The sequence below is a fragment of the Neoarius graeffei genome, chromosome 5, assembly GCF_027579695.1.
Source record: "Neoarius graeffei isolate fNeoGra1 chromosome 5, fNeoGra1.pri, whole genome shotgun sequence".
In the NCBI taxonomy this organism is placed as follows: Eukaryota; Metazoa; Chordata; class Actinopteri; order Siluriformes; family Ariidae; genus Neoarius; species Neoarius graeffei.
The window spans coordinates 83,357,635-83,373,528 of record NC_083573.1 but is presented as its reverse complement, the minus strand read 5'-3'; the positions used below and the strand labels follow the sequence as shown (position 1 = coordinate 83,373,528).

The 15,894-nt window shown below is 39.9% G+C and overlaps 1 protein-coding gene across 1 annotated transcript in view; it reads left to right on the top strand.

The window, feature by feature from the left end:
* zgc:111976 (mediator of RNA polymerase II transcription subunit 1-like) overlaps window positions 1-15,128 on the top strand; it is a 31,305-nt gene extending 16,177 nt beyond the window's left edge. The window contains exons 10-17 of the mRNA XM_060920854.1: window positions 66-131; window positions 296-407; window positions 5,759-5,883; window positions 6,022-6,176; window positions 8,826-9,024; window positions 9,109-9,204; window positions 9,340-9,442; window positions 14,780-15,128. Coding sequence (XP_060776837.1) covers window positions 66-131; window positions 296-407; window positions 5,759-5,883; window positions 6,022-6,176; window positions 8,826-9,024; window positions 9,109-9,204; window positions 9,340-9,442; window positions 14,780-15,128 — 1,205 coding nt within the window. The remainder of the gene's footprint in view (window positions 1-65; window positions 132-295; window positions 408-5,758; window positions 5,884-6,021; window positions 6,177-8,825; window positions 9,025-9,108; window positions 9,205-9,339; window positions 9,443-14,779) is intronic.
* The last annotated feature ends 766 nt before the right edge of the window (window positions 15,129-15,894 follow it).

The window sequence follows — 15,894 nt, the reverse complement described above, 5'->3', positions numbered from 1 at the left end:
TCATCAATACTGTTGGTGATGAGTGGATGTCAATATGGAATATAATAGTATACCTTTCGTACCAGGAAGCCCAATGAGTGTTGAGTACTACATCAGCCCCTCAGATGCTCTGATGGACAGGTTACATCCAGGTACGTCAAGACAATCCTCTACTTATTCATGGCTCTAATGAGTTGTAAGACCTAGCAGAGATACTAACCACAAGTGCGTTTTATAGGAGTTTAAACCAATATATAGTGCTCCTAATGAGTTTCCGGAATTTGGATTCTTGCCTGATTAATTTTTCCTGGGGCAGGACAGGGCAACTGGAGCCAGACTGCTGTGGTGGTGGTAGGTGCCAGTGCCACTACACACAGGTTGCAGATGGAGTCTCTGATTCCTACACAACCTCAACTGGACTCTCTAGGGTGCGTTGTGAGATCTAGGACTCCTGAGTTTGGGATGTCTGTGGGTTCTTAAGGTCCAAATGAGTTTTTGAAATTATATTTTGCAAATGAATGGTTGACTGAATTTAAGACTATTTTAAAACAGATTTACATGGTATAGATTTTTAAGGGTGTATATATTAAACGGTTATTCCACGAAATCGAGTCGTACATGAGCTGATAACCGACGAGGCGCGTAGCGTTGAGTTGGCTATAAGCCATGTACGACAAGATTGAGTGGAATAACGGTTTTATTCTATCCACATTCACTGGATTTTGAGAAATGGAGGTGTTTTTTTTTTTTTTTTAATAAAGATTTTTTTGGGGCTTTTTTTCACCTTTATTGGATAGGACAGTGTAGAGACAGGAAATGAGCGGGAGAGAGAGATGGGGAGGGATCGGGAAATGACCTCGGGTCGGAATCGAACCCGGGTCCCCGGATTTATGGTATGGCGCCTTAGCCAGCTGAGCTATGATGCCCCCGAGGTGTTTTTTTTTTTTTTTTTTTTTTTTTTTTTTTTTGTTGTTGTTGTTGTTTTTTTTTTTTTTACAAATTTGATAAATAAAAACTTTATACAAAACGTCCGACAAAACCATTTCCACTTGGAGTGTAAACAAACCGGTGAAATCACAGGAGAAATTTCTGGAAAATGCGATAATAATAATTTTTGAAAAATAAAAGATTAGTCCGGGAGCCATGGGGTCGGACCCGGAATTTTTGGTTAAAGTTTTTTTTTTTTGCTTTATCTTATAGATTTGAGGTAGCTCTTCAAGATTTAAGAGGGTGCCCGGTGATATCTCTTGGGCAATTTAATATATTAACCCTTTAATGCCCTATATGCCCAAATAATGGAAGAAAATACAAAAAAAATAATATCAGTGTAAATACTGATATTAAATGCACCAAGTTGGCTGTATCTGATAGGTATTCACATTTTTCTCTATATTTGTCATTCAAATACATCAAATGTGGATTAATTAACCCTTTCATAACTTTTCCAAATTAGCGATTTTTATACAAGTATTACATAAACTCTACAGTTAATACAAAATAATGATCAATATCTATGTAAGAACTATACAGCATACAAAAGAACTATATACAGCATGCACACACACACACACACACACACACACACACACACACACACACACTAATGACCGATAACTGTGTAAAAGAACTATATACAGCATGCATACACTCACACCAATGATCCACTATGTAAACGAACTATATACAGCATGTATACACTCACACCAGTGATCCACTATGTAAAAGAACTACAGCATGCAATAGAACTATATACAGCATGCATACACTCACACCAGTGATCCACTATGTAAAAGAACTACAGCATGCAATAGAACTATATACAGCATGCATACACTCACACCAGTGATCCACTATGTAAAAGAACTACAGCATGCAATAGAACTATATACAGCATGCATACACTCACACCAGTGATCCACTATGTAAAAGAACTACTGTATATACAGCATGAAATAGAAATATATACAGCATGCATATACATTCACACCAGTGATCCACTATGTAAAAGAACTACTGTATATACAGCATGAAATAGAAATATATACAGCATGCATATACATTCACACCAGTGATCCACTATGTAAAAGAACTATATAACAGCATGCAATAGAACTATATACAGCATGCATATACACTCACACCAGTGATCCACTATGTAAAACTACAGTATGCAATATATCAAGCATGCAAAATGGCATATACAGCATGCGCGCACACACACAAGAATAGCAAAAGATACTGATTTTCAATTAACCAAATTGGCTGTACAGTATTCACGCTTTACTGTCATTCAAATTAGTCAAACGTGTAATTGACCCTTTCATAAATTTGCAAAATTAACAATTTTGATACAAGAACTATAGTACATAAAGCATGTACGTGCATGCATGCATGCACACGCACACACGTACACATGCACACACACTAATGAGCAATAATTATGTAAAATAATTACATACAGTATGCAAACACACACAAAACACAAAAACTATTTAGGGAAAGAACTAAGAGTTCAGATGAAAAAAAAAAAAAAACCTCCAAACCCTTTGCCATTGCTTAGTGTCTGTAAAAATATGCTTATGTACTGGATGCCAGCTAGTACAGAGGAGAATGTTAAGTAAACCTTACTCCCCAACGTTTTAAAAGTCGTGCTAGTCAGTGGAAGAGCAGTGTGGTTTGGAGTGGGGGTGAACCGGGGACAATGCCCTGAATTTTACTAGGGAACCAGGAACATTACTATTTCAACATTCAATATCGTAAAAATAAGCAATCTATTAGCTTAATGTATTAGCTTAAGGAAACCTTACTGCCCAACGTTTTAAAAGTCGTGCTAGTCAGTGGACTGGCTAGTGCACATGACTCTCAGTCCACAAGCAGTGTGGTTTGGAGTGGGGGTGAGGGTAAGGTTAACAGACTTTTGAGATGATAATCGGGGACAATGCCCTGAATTTTACTAGGGAACCAGGGACATTACTATTTCAACAGTCAATATCGTTAAAATAAGCAATCTATTAGCTTAATGTATTAGCTTAAAAAAATCAGTGACTAGCATTTACTAGGTGAGAGTTGGGTGTGCTAGCCAGTGTTGTGAAACTATGGGTCTAGTTCACTGGTGAGCAGTGAGTACATGTCACTGCTCTTTCATGATTACAGTCAAATAGTTTCTCTGCTTAGCTTATGCGTGCTGTGATCTTTTGGGGGCAGTGTGATTGACAGAGTTAGCAAGATAGCTACACAAGTTGGCTTGAATTAGCTAATTGTGTCCCTCATATGCCCCTGCAGAAGTAAACACAAGGATGACAATGGAGTGTATGCCTAATAATTTAAGGCTCGCATTAACAACCAAAGTAATAGAGTAATAAAGGGCTTTTTGGTATAAGCCCCGCCCCCAATTGCATGGCCACACCCCCCAACCATGGCTGGAACCCCACCCCCAGGCCTTAAACTCATCCTATTATGTTAACAAACACAAAAATAAGTATGATATATAGACTTTGGTGAACATAAAGTGAAGAATGTCAAAATGTCAGAATTTAGGCTATGACTGCAGCACATCCAACAATAAAGGGCCAATATCCGGAATTGCCCAAGGGATATCACCGGGCACCCTCTCTTATCTTAATGAGTAGACCTTGGACAACAACAAACAGCAAAAAAAAAAACTTTAACCGACGAAGCCAGGTTCAGCCAAATTTCGGCCTTTGGCTCCCGGACTAGATGTGTTCTTGCCATCTTTCCATATTTTGTTGCTTTTTATATTTTTTGGAGTTTTGTTTATGAATAGAGTTTTTAGAATCGAGTTTTTATTTCGCCTTTGGTTAATTCAGTAACACGGACTGGGGTTTTGTTTTGTTTTGCATAAATATAACCTAAAACAACATCAGATTTTCACACAAGTGCTAAAAGTAGATAAAGAGAACCCAGTTAAACAAATGAGACAAAAATATTATACTTGGTCATTTATTTATTGAGGAAAATGATCCAATATTACATATCTGTGAGTGGCAAAAGTATGTGAACCTTTGCTTTCAGTATCTGGTGTGACCCCCTTGTGCAGCAATAACTGCAACTAAACGTTTGCGGTAACTGTTGATCAGTCCTGCACACCGGCTTGGAGGAATTTTAGCCCATTCCTCCATACAGAACAGCTTCAACTCTGGGATGTCGGTGGGTTTCCTCACGTGAACTGCTCGCTTCAGGTCCTTCCACAACATTTCGATTGGATTAAGGTCAGGACTTTGACTTGGCCATTCCAAAACATTAACTTTATTCTTCTTTAACCATTCTTTGGTAGAATGACTTGTGTGCTTAGGGTCGTTGTCTTGCTGCATGACCCACCTTCTCTTGAGATTCAGTTCATGGACAGATGTCCTGACATTTTCCTTTAGAATTCTCTGGTATAATTCAGAATTCATTGTTCCATCAATGATGGCAAGCCGTCCTGGCCCAGATGCAGCAAAACGGGTCCAGGCCATGATACTACCACCACCATGTTTCACAGATGGGATAAGGGTCTTATGCTGGAATGCAGTGTTTTCCTTTCTCCAAACATAACGCTTCTCATTTAAACCAAAAAGTTCTATTTTGCTCTCATCCATCCACAAAACGTTTTTCCAATAGCCTTCTGGCTTGTCCACGTGATCTTTAGCAAACTGCAGATGACCAAGTATAATATTTTTGTCTCATTTGTTTAACTGGGCTCTCTTTATCTACTTTTAGGACTTGTGTGAAAATCTGATTGTTTTAGGTCATATTTATGCAGAAATATAGAAAATTCTAAAGGGTTCACAAACTTTCAAGCACCACTATAAGTCATATGGGACTGGGGTATGGGTAAATTTAAGATTAAAATTAACTACCTGACATTGAACTAGCATGCAGATACTTTTGAAATAATTGTGGCTGAATAACAAAGATGCTCATTAGTTAAAATCCCATTCAGTCAGTCAGTGAATATGGATCCTATCCCAGGAACAGTAGTTAATAAGCATCTTTGTTATTGATTCCCGGGACAAGCAGGAAAAATGTGAGGGGAGTTGAGTGAATGAACAGCACTTTCCTCTGCCTCCATATCATGGCTAAAGTGCCCTTGAGCAAGGCATCTAACCCCCAACTGCTCCCTGGGTGCTGTAGCATAGCTGCCCACTGCTCTGGGTATTTGTGTGCGCTCATTGCTCATGTGTGTGTTCACTGTTTCAGATGGGTTTAATGCAGAGGAAGAACTTCACTGTGCTCAAGTGTACATGTGACCAAATAAAAGGCTTCTTCTTCTTTCGCTACTGTTTTAAAAAATGGCCTTAGTGACTTGCCCTCACCGATTTCCCCTTAGGTGAAACTACTAGGTCGTTCCTTTCTTATATTAGCTCGAATTAAGTTTGTTAGATGACACCTTGGAGGGCCAAGGTATGCAGTGTCGACTTTGGGAGCAGAACTCGCCCAGAAATCATCTGATAATGAAGCAATTACATTTTTGGATCACAAAGAATTGGTAAATAAAGCTGTTTATCAGTGTAGAGCATTTAAAATACTTTATTATAGGTATAAATAAATAAAGAGATCAATTTAAAAAAATCATTAATTGCATCATTGTGCTTATTATTAAGACCAAATGTTCATTTCTATTAAATTCACTGCTTGCTGTTGGTCTTGCATGCTCCTAAGTCTGGAGGGAAAGTAGACAAGGGCATCTTAAAAAAAAAAAAAAAAAACCTGCTCTTGCTGTCTGTCAATCTGTAATGGATTTAAATAAATTATATTTCATGTGTTGAATATTTTTCAGGCTTCCTGCTTTCATCCCGCTGTCTGAAACGTGCTCCGAGTTCCTGCCAGCCTTCTTCCTTCTCAAACTCAAGCCCCCAGTGCCCATGCTCAGCTCCTTCATCCACAAGATGAGCCAAATAACAGGTCACGGATCTCTCTCAGAACGTCTCTAACAGCACTACAGGACGAAATGGTGTTTGGTTAGACTGATACACTCTGGTTAAAGCTTAAACTATAGTTGCAGAGGGAAAAAATGCTTTGGCATACATCATGTCATTGAAGGTGTCCTCAAGGATGCTAACAGTGATCGGGAACAATCTTCCCTAGACATTCCCCCAGATGCTGACCTGCAGGGGGAGCCACTTTTCCAGTTGCTCCAGTCCATTGCTCTGGAGGACAAGAGACCAAGTGATGGAAAAGATGTGCACTTTCTTGTGGTATGTAAAACAAGACAGTACTGTATTACTTCTATTGAATATTATGTACATTTGTCAAAGCGCTACTTCAACGTAAAGAACATTATCAATGCTATTATAGTCTCATATTCTCAACATCCAGTGTGTGATGGTCTGGGGGAACCTGTCAAATATTTCTGGCTGAATTTTGGATGAAAAACAAGTTTTGACTTTTTTTTTTTTTTTTGTTCCTTGGGGTGGTTCCCTTCAAAAATATGTTTTGTGATTATCTCAATACATATCTTTCACCAAAACAATGTAGAGAAGTCAGAAATGTTTAAATGTTCGAATAAAAAGATACGAGACGTCAACTAAACAAGACTGAGTGAAGGAATCGGAGATGATTTCCCAGTCCATGTTTGTTTAAATGCTGAATGTAACGTCTGATGAGACCAAGGCATTATCAGAGTGAGAACTCCTTTCTCGTTGTAAACTTGTAATTCTTAAACAAAAACATTTGGTAGTACAGTAATTTTGTTTTTCCATCAGTAGATTAGGTTATAGGAAAGGAAAGAGAGATATCTTTAAGTTAAATTGGACGAGAATGTTTAAAAGCAGTTTTCTCCCTTTTGGGGTTTAACCTGAGCAGACCAGTTGTGCTTGGGATATATTTCAGTTCAGGGAAGCTTGTAGGGTGGCACAGTGGTGTAGTGGTTAGCGCTGTCGCCTCACAGCAAGAAGGTCCGGGTTCGAGCCCCGTGGCTGGCGAGAGCCTTTCTGTGCGGAGTTTGCATGTTCTCCCCGTGTCTGCGTGGGTTCCCTCCGGGTGCTCCGGTTTCCCCCACAGTCCAAAGACATGCAGGTTAGGTTAACTGGTGACTCTAAATTGACCGTAGGTGTGAATGTGAGTGTGAATGGTTGTCTGTGTCTATGTGTCAGCCCTGTGATGACCTGGCAACTTGTCCAGGGTGTACCCCGCCTTTCGCCCGTAGTCAGCTGGCATAGGCTCCAGCTTGCCTGTGACCCTGTAGAACAGGATAAAGCGGCTAGAGATAATGGATGGATGGAAGCCTGGAGTTTTCCTATCTCTCTCACACACACACACACGTGTGTGTGTGTATATGTGTTTTTGGACTGTGGGGGAAACCGGAGCACCCGGAGGAAACCCACGCGGACACGGGGAGAACATGCAAACTCCGCACAGAAAGGCCCTTGCCAGCCACGGGGCTCGAACCCGGACCTTATTGCTGTGAGGCGACAGCGCTAACCACTACACCACCGTGCCGCCTGTATATGTGTGTGTATGTATATAAAAAAAAAACTAATATGGAAAAAGTGTGTATATTTACGTTATTCCATGAAATTGAGTCGTACATGAGCTGATAGTTGATGAGGCACGTAGCAGAGTCACTCAGCCATAATCCATGTACAACAAGATTGAGTGGAATAACTGTTTCATTCTATCCACATTCACTGGATTTTGAGAAACAGAGCATTTTTATTTTTTCCAAATTTAAGAAATAAAAACTTTATACAAAACATCCAACAAAATCATTTCCGCTTAGAATTGAAACAGGTGAAATGACACAAGCGATTTGTGAAAAATGCTATAATTCTTGAAGAAAAAAAGATGCTTTCTTACCATCAAATACTTTCTTTCCATATTTTGTTGCTTTCGTCTCATCTCATTATCTCTAGCCGCTTTATCCTTCTACAGGGTTGCAGGCGAGCTGGAGCCTATCCTAGCTGACTATGGGCGAAAGGCGGGGTACACCCTGGACAAGTCGCCAGGTCATCACAGGGCTGACACATAGACACAGACAACCATTCACACTCACATTCACACCTACGGTCAATTTAGAGTCACCAGTTAACCTAACCTGCATGTCTTTGGACTGTGGGGGAAACCGGAGCACCCGGAGGAAACCCATGCGCACACGGGGAGAACATGCAAACTCCACACAGAAAGGCCCTCGCCGGCCACGGGGCTCAAACCCAGACCTTCTTGCTGTGAGGCGACAGCGCTAACCACTACACCACCGTGCCGCCCCTATTTTGTTGCTTTCTTTTATTGATTTATTTTGGGCGGGGGGGTTCTTCAGGGTTTTTTTTTTTATTTTTTTATTTTGGGGTGGTTGGCAAACTGGCTTAAAGATGCATCATCGCCACAAACTGGGCTGGAGTGTGGGGGACGAATTATACTATTTTAGCTATTTTTGTTTCTTTTAAATACTTGATAATTTTGGGGGTTTTGTTTTCGAGTAGTTTTTATTTCATCCTCGGTTGGTTCAGCAATACACTCCACCGTTTTTTGTTTTTCTCTACTCACGGTATATGAGCTGATATCCTAGTAGTACAGTAGCCAACAGAGCACGCGATTGCTCATATCCAGTGACTGTGGATATCTATGCCATGATGCCATCAAAGTGCAATGAGAGTCATGTGACCCTAACGAATTTTACGTGTGAATAACACACAGGTTTAATTTGCCATGGAATTTCCCACCGCAGTCGATGAAGCCTCTCAAACGAGTAGTGCGACGTCTTTTACATTCACAACTCCAGACACCTTGTCTCATTAAAAATGGAAAATTGAATCACCTGGACATCTGTATAAATAAAATCGTATAAACTACAAACTCGTCATATGCAGCTGCAGTGTGTGTAACTTGGATTTGGACATTGCTTTTAGTCTTTGCCAGATGCTGAGTTTCACAGCTATTTGTTCGATGACGCTGAGTGGAAGTGTGACCTTTGGAAAGGATCCCTAATTCACACTGTTCCTTTCACTCATCCTGCTCATGTACCTGCCTTATTGGACGTCCTCCGCTATCAATCTGCTATCAACACCCTCCTGTTGAGCTGCATCACCAGCCTTCAGCACCAGCCAGGTACCGTTTTAGTCATACATGTAGAAACTCGCTGAATATATGATGTAGAATTTGTGCCTGAACCTGTGAATGTCTTTATGGCAGGGTTAGTGTGTGAACTTAGCGGTGAAATCTTACCCGAGTCTGACTGCAGCTTTTCTGTGACCTTCAGTTTCCTGGACAGCGAGACTCTGGCTGTTTGTATGTGCTTACTTAATGTCTGTTGGAGTGGACGAAAGCTGTCGATTTCAATATTTCACAGTTTGGTTTACACACCACTTTGATTTTCCAGCTTCTTCATGTCCTGTGTATTCTCTTCTCTTTATTGGTGTCTAGTGCTTGTTTCTGTGACGGATTGTCGTCAGGTGCGCTGCAGGCTCCTAATGCCTGGTGCAGTGGATCCCTCTCTGGATGACTACATCTCCAGAGTCCTCACTCGGTACAAAAATATTTTTAAAAATCCTATGATGATAAATGTAACATCAAAAACCTTAACTACACTACCGTTCAAAAGTTTGGGGTCACTTTGAAATGTCCTTATTTTTGAAAGAAAAGCACTGTTCTTTTCAATGAAGATCACTTTCAACTAATCAGAAATGCACTCTATACATTGCTAATGTGGTAAATGACTATTCTAGCTGCAAATGTCTGGTTTTTGGTGCAATATCTCCATAGGTGTATAGAGGCCCATTTCCAGCAACTCTCACTCCAGTGTTCTAATGGTACAATGTGTTTGCTCATTGCCTCAGAAGGCTAATGGATGATTAGAAAACCCTTGTACAATCATGTTAGCACAGCTGAAAACAGTTGAGCTCTTTAGAGAAGCTATAAAACTGACCTTCCTTTGAGCAGATTGAGTTTCTGGAGCATCACATTTGTGGGGTCGATTAAATGCTCAAAATGGCCAGAAAAATGTCTCGACTATATTTTCTATTCATTTTACAACTTATGGTGGTAAATAAAAGTGTGACGTTTCATGGAAAACACAAAATTGTCTGGGTGACCCCAAACTTTTGAACGGTAGTGTACATTGCATGTTTCTAAGTAAAGTGTTTCAAACTTGGAATATTATGAATATTAGGACTAAAGTAGTTCATTACAAATGTGCAAACATCTGATGTGCTTTATAATTTATTAAAACACACTGAAGAGGGTGTTTTTTTTTTTTTTTTGGATGAATTACTTCCAACCCCAAAGCAACTAAACATTTTGCTGTATTTTAGGAAGGTCAGGTCAAGGTCAAGAACAATTTCTAGACTATAATTATCAAGTGCTTCTTGTTCTCTGTGATTAGCCAGTGATGCCTCACATAAAGGAGATACATGTTATAAGGAGTGAAGATGATCAGAAATGGATCTACTGGTTGCACTGGAATCAGTAAAACAGGTCATTGTATACAGGGGTTAAATTGGGATTGGTTATGTGGGGGGGCTCTGCCTCGTACCCGCCCCTGCCCCCGCCGCCCTGCCCCAATATACTTTTTGGAAAATAACCCTCTAATTTGATAACCATATCATATTGCACAGAGGTATACACCTTATCTGTGTGTTGTAGGCCTATGTGTGTCTTGTAGTGCCCCCTACACATTATGGCAGTTTGAATGTAGATTGGTTGGCCAATGTAACAGATTGTACAGGTTGTTGTACATTGGTTTGAAGGAAATGATTAGTGGGGGGTCTGGGGGTCCTCCCCCAGAAGTTTTTTATTATCATACATGTTATTTGCTGAATTCTGGTGCATTTTAATAAGTTGTTAGCTGACTTTACAGAGGTAGGTTGAGCAATATCATGTTAAATCTTGTCACATGCCTACAGGTGAAAAATGTGAAGGAGAAATGTTCAGTGAGAAAATTTGAAGGCTTGCACAATCTTAAACCAAAACAGTTGATTTATTTTAGAGGATAAATGTTAAATATGCGGGGCGGCACGGTGGTGTAGTGGTTAGCGCTGTCGCCTCACAGCAAGAAGGTCCTGGGTTCGAGCCCCGGGGCCGGCGAGGGCCTTTCTGTGTGGAGTTTGCATGTTCTCCCCGTGTCCGCGTGGGTTTCCTCCGGGTGCTCCGGTTTCCCCCACAGTCCAAAGACATGCAGGTTAGGTTAACTGATGACTCTAAATTGAGCGTAGGTGTGAATGTGAGTGTGAATGGTTGTCTGTGTCTATGTGTCAGCCCTGTGATGACCTGGCGACTTGTCCAGGGTGTACCCCGCCTTTCGCCCATAGTCAGCTGGGATAGGCTCCAGCTTGCCTGCGACCCTGTAGAAGGATAAAGCGGCTAGAGATAATGAGATGAGACGTTAAATATGCCAAAACACTGTCAGTCAAATTGTCAATCAAATATATTCATGCAGTGAATGCAACCAAATACAAACAACACTATAACATTGGAAGCATTTATTATTATTGTTATTATTATGTATTCAATTATTTATTTGGCATGTGGTGCTTTTTGTATTGTCTAGAACATACATAAGATGAGCATATTATAGCAGCAAAATAGAAGCACAATCATTTGAATGCAGCAAAAGTTTTGCTGCATTCAAATGATTGTGCTTCTATTTTGCTGCTATAATATGCTCATCTTATGTATGTTCTAGACAATACAAAAAGCACCACATGCCAAATAAATAATTGAATACATAATAATAACAATAATAATTACACTAATAATACACTAATAATATTAACAATAAATAATAATAAATTAACATTAAATTAAATATTAACAATAAATAATAAAACACTAATAATATTAACAATACAGTGAACATAATCATTATCATATTTTTTATTATTAAAAACAAAATATCAAATAATACTGAAGAGGGGAAAAAAATAATACTGATCTAAATATGTTGTGTTTTTATTTTTAGACAGTATGTGTTTAGCAAAACACGTACTGTCTAAAAATAAAAACACAACATATTTAGATCAGTATTATTTTTTCCCCTCTTCAGTATTATTTGATATTTTGTTTTTAATAATAAAAAATATGATAATGATTGGATCGTATGCAGGTAAAAGGGGAGACGGTGTACGGAGAAAATTATAAACAAGTCACAACGCTGAAACACAAGCCCAAAAACCCGCAAACCACGACTTCTGATTTTTTTTTTAAAGTGAGCTCACAAAAAAAAGAAACCCCAAAGTCGCTTATAAAAAGCGGAATTGGCAACCCACGCAGTGTTCCAGAAACCAGAATCTCTGATCGCAAGTTCTGTTCTAAATAGCTTTGACAGGTCGTCTTGTTATCAGGAAAACTATGATCTATCTCATAAAAGTCATGGGTTTATTGATTAATAAAAAGATATTTAATTATTCAGAACTGAAAATCGTGAAAAGGGTTTGTTGCTTTTGATGTGTGCGTGATCATATGCCATCCGCTCCGAGCTTATGTGCCGGGGCTCAGCCCCGGACAGCCCCGGCCCAATTTAACCCCTGATTGTATATGTTGTAAATCTTTCTGGATGGCCATCAAAATACTGCAGTTTCACCAGAAGTAAGAAACATCAGGAGAGCGAGAACCAGGTTCTAATAAGAGATGTATTTATTGTACGCATGAAGATAGACTGGGTGATCTGCAGTGGATATAAAAAGTATACACACCCCGTTAAAATGATAGGGTTTTCTGATGTTAAAAAAAAGACCACGATAAATAATTTCAAAACTTTTCCCACCTTTAATGTGAACTGTAACCGGTACAATTCAATTGAAAAACAAATCTGTTTGGGGGGGAAAATAAAAAATGTACAATAAGCTGGTTGCATAAGTGTGCACACCCTTAAGCTAATACTTTGTTGCAGCACCTTTTGATTTAATTACAGCATTCAGTCTTTTTGGGTTCACACCTGCCATCAATTACAATGACTCTGATTAACCCCAAATAAAGTTCTGACATTTACTCAGTTGCTCCTCCAGCAAAAGCCAGGGTTCACAGAGAGCTTACAAAGCATCAAAGAGATCTCATTGTTGAAAGGTATGAGTCAGGAGAAGGGTCCAAAAACATTTCCACGGCATTAGATATACCATGGAGCACAGTGAAGACAGTCATCAAGAAGTGGAGAAAATATGAGACAACAGTGACATTACCAAGAACTGGACGTCCCTCCAAAATTGATGAAAAGACAAGACGAAAACTGGTCAGGGAGGCTGCCGAGAGGCCGACAGCAACACTGAAGGAGCTGCAGGAATTTCTGGCAAGTTCTGGTTGTGTACTACATGTGACAACAACCTCCCGTATTCACCATATGGCTGGACTATGAGGTAGGGTCGCAAGATGGAAGCCTTTTCTTACAAAGAAAAACATCCAGGCCTGGCTAAAGTTTGAAAAAAAAAAAAAAGACATCAACTCTCTCAAAAGCATGTGGGAAAATGTGTTATGGTCTGATGAAACCAAGGTTGAACTTTTTGGCCACAATTCCAAAAGGTATGTTTGGCATAAAAACAACACTGCGCATCACCAAAAGAACACCATACCCAGGTGAAGCATGGTGGTGGCAGCATCATGTTTTGGGGCTGTTTTTCTTCAGCTGGAACAGGGGCTTTAGTCAATGTAGAGGGAATTATGAACAGTTCTAAATACCAGTCAATTTTGGCCCCAAACCTTCAGGTGTCTGCTAGAAAGCTGAAGAGGAATTTTATCTTTCCGCACAGAAAGGCCCTCGCCGGCCACGGGGCTCAAACCCGGACCTTCTTGCTGTGAGGCGACAGGGCTAACCACTACGCCACTGTGCCGCCCTGCTAAAAACATATATTTCTGAAAGGACTTCAGATAAGTTAACGTTATTCATGTTAGCGTAACTCCATTTTTACATGCTAACTGTGTCCAAGTTAACTGGCTATGTGTTAACGTTAGCCGTGCACAAGGCTACAGCAACTTGGCGGGCAAATCCATAGAAAGTCATTTAACTAACCAGACTGCATAGCTATTGCAACATTATCACTAGCTCTAAAAGCACGACAACTTCGTTGCAAGCTTTCTCTTGGAATAAAACGTTTATATCCCTCAATATGCTTCTGCAGGTTGGATGGCGAGTTTTTGGAGGCCGTGATGTGGTTCGTTTTCAGCAAACAAAGCAAACATTTAAAACGAAACAAATCTTTAATCCTTTCAGAAAACTGAAACATGGGTGTGTGCATTCGCCAGAAGAACCGCTTCCTTCCATTCTACCATCAACTGATCGTGTTCAAATAATACTGCTGAGAAATCACTGATCTTGATTTTATCCAGTCTATGGACGTGACGTGATCCTAGTGATTACTGATCGGCTGTCTCAGTGTCACCTGTGAAAAAAACAATCACGTTTTAGAAAAGAAAAGGAAAAATCATCCACTTTCAAAGCTGATTCATAGTAATGAGGACCTCAACAGAAATGTAGTGGAGTGAAAAGTACGATATTTGTCTTTCAAATGTAGTGAAGTTAGTCATAAGTTTCCAAAAAAATAATAAAGTACAGATACTCAAAGTGTACTTAAGTACAGTACTCAAGTAAATGTACTTCGTTACTGTCCACCTCTGTCTATAACCTTACGAAGATGTATTATGTTGGTTAACTGTCAATGTTTTGGGTATTTCATTCCAATGACTCCATCACCCACAGCACTCACAACATCTCTGAAGCTGGTTTGGAAGAGTGTTCATTTGAAGAAGATTATCTACAATATCAGTATTGAAAACCGGAATATTATGATCAATACATTGTGCAGCCCTAATGAACATGACTATTATATGTGTGCGTTTCATTATAGGTGTGCTTGTCCATTCCTTGTTTTCTTTCCAGGTGCATGTCAATCCCCATCACTTTGAGAGCTATACGGAAAAGGATATCCAGCTTGAGGCCTCCAGCACTCCCACTTAAACCCGATTCTGCTAGGAACGCCGAGAGTTCATCCTCTACACCTGCACATTGTGCTGCAGAAATCACTCCAGCCGTCCTCCCTTCTGCCGTGCTCTCCCCTAAGCCCATGGAGGAGGACGATCTTCCCTCTAACCCTGGCCACTCTGACAATTCTGTAGTTGCTGCTCCAGCAGCTGATGGCGCTAATACAGATGCAATTGCTAACCGTTCTCTGTGTCTCTCGGAGTGTTTTATTCACGCTGGGTGGCCGGCAGCTTCCCAGCTTAGCTGATTTAGTAATCGTGGAAATGGATCATCATGTCTGAGAGATATGTTGTAAGTGTATTTGTTTTAAGAAAGTCATTAATACAGATATTTTAAATTGATGATTGCTCATAATCTGGACTTTCTCAGAGAACAAGAGGTAATTTTAGGTCATCCAGCCGGATGAACTAATGCAGTCGTTCGTCATCCATCCACGATTTACAAAAATCGTTACTCCTCCAACAGGACTGATCGGATTTCTATATAACTCGCATACGATGTTCCCCAGGTTGGGGTGCATAAAAGTTGTCATGATAGTGGCGCCACCTGTCATATTTACGGTTTTATGGGTGTTTGAAAATTTTGAGTGACTAACCACATTAAACACTACCGTTTGTAAACTGCTAGGCTGTTTTCACTGAAACTCACCCAGATAGTGGAGCAGATAAGTGAGAAAATATTTCAAATGGTGATACAAGCACCAAAATTTGTACGGATATCCTTCAGGGGCCATATATTAAAAAAAAAAAAAAAATCCCACGGGCCAATCAAAATTCCAAAATGCCTGCCATTTTTTCAAGATGGCCGCCCTTTTGGTACAAAATGGTATATTTTATCATAGAATTCCATTCACTGGGCCATCTTGTTCACGTGGATAATGTGTTGGTGACAAATTTGAGAGCTTCATTCTTCTCTTCTTGGCAAAGGCAATATTTGCTCCACTCTGTTTTCCATTTTGATTGCACTGGATCTAAACTTGCCATTTTGTCGGAGTGTCAATGTTGAAAGGCCGA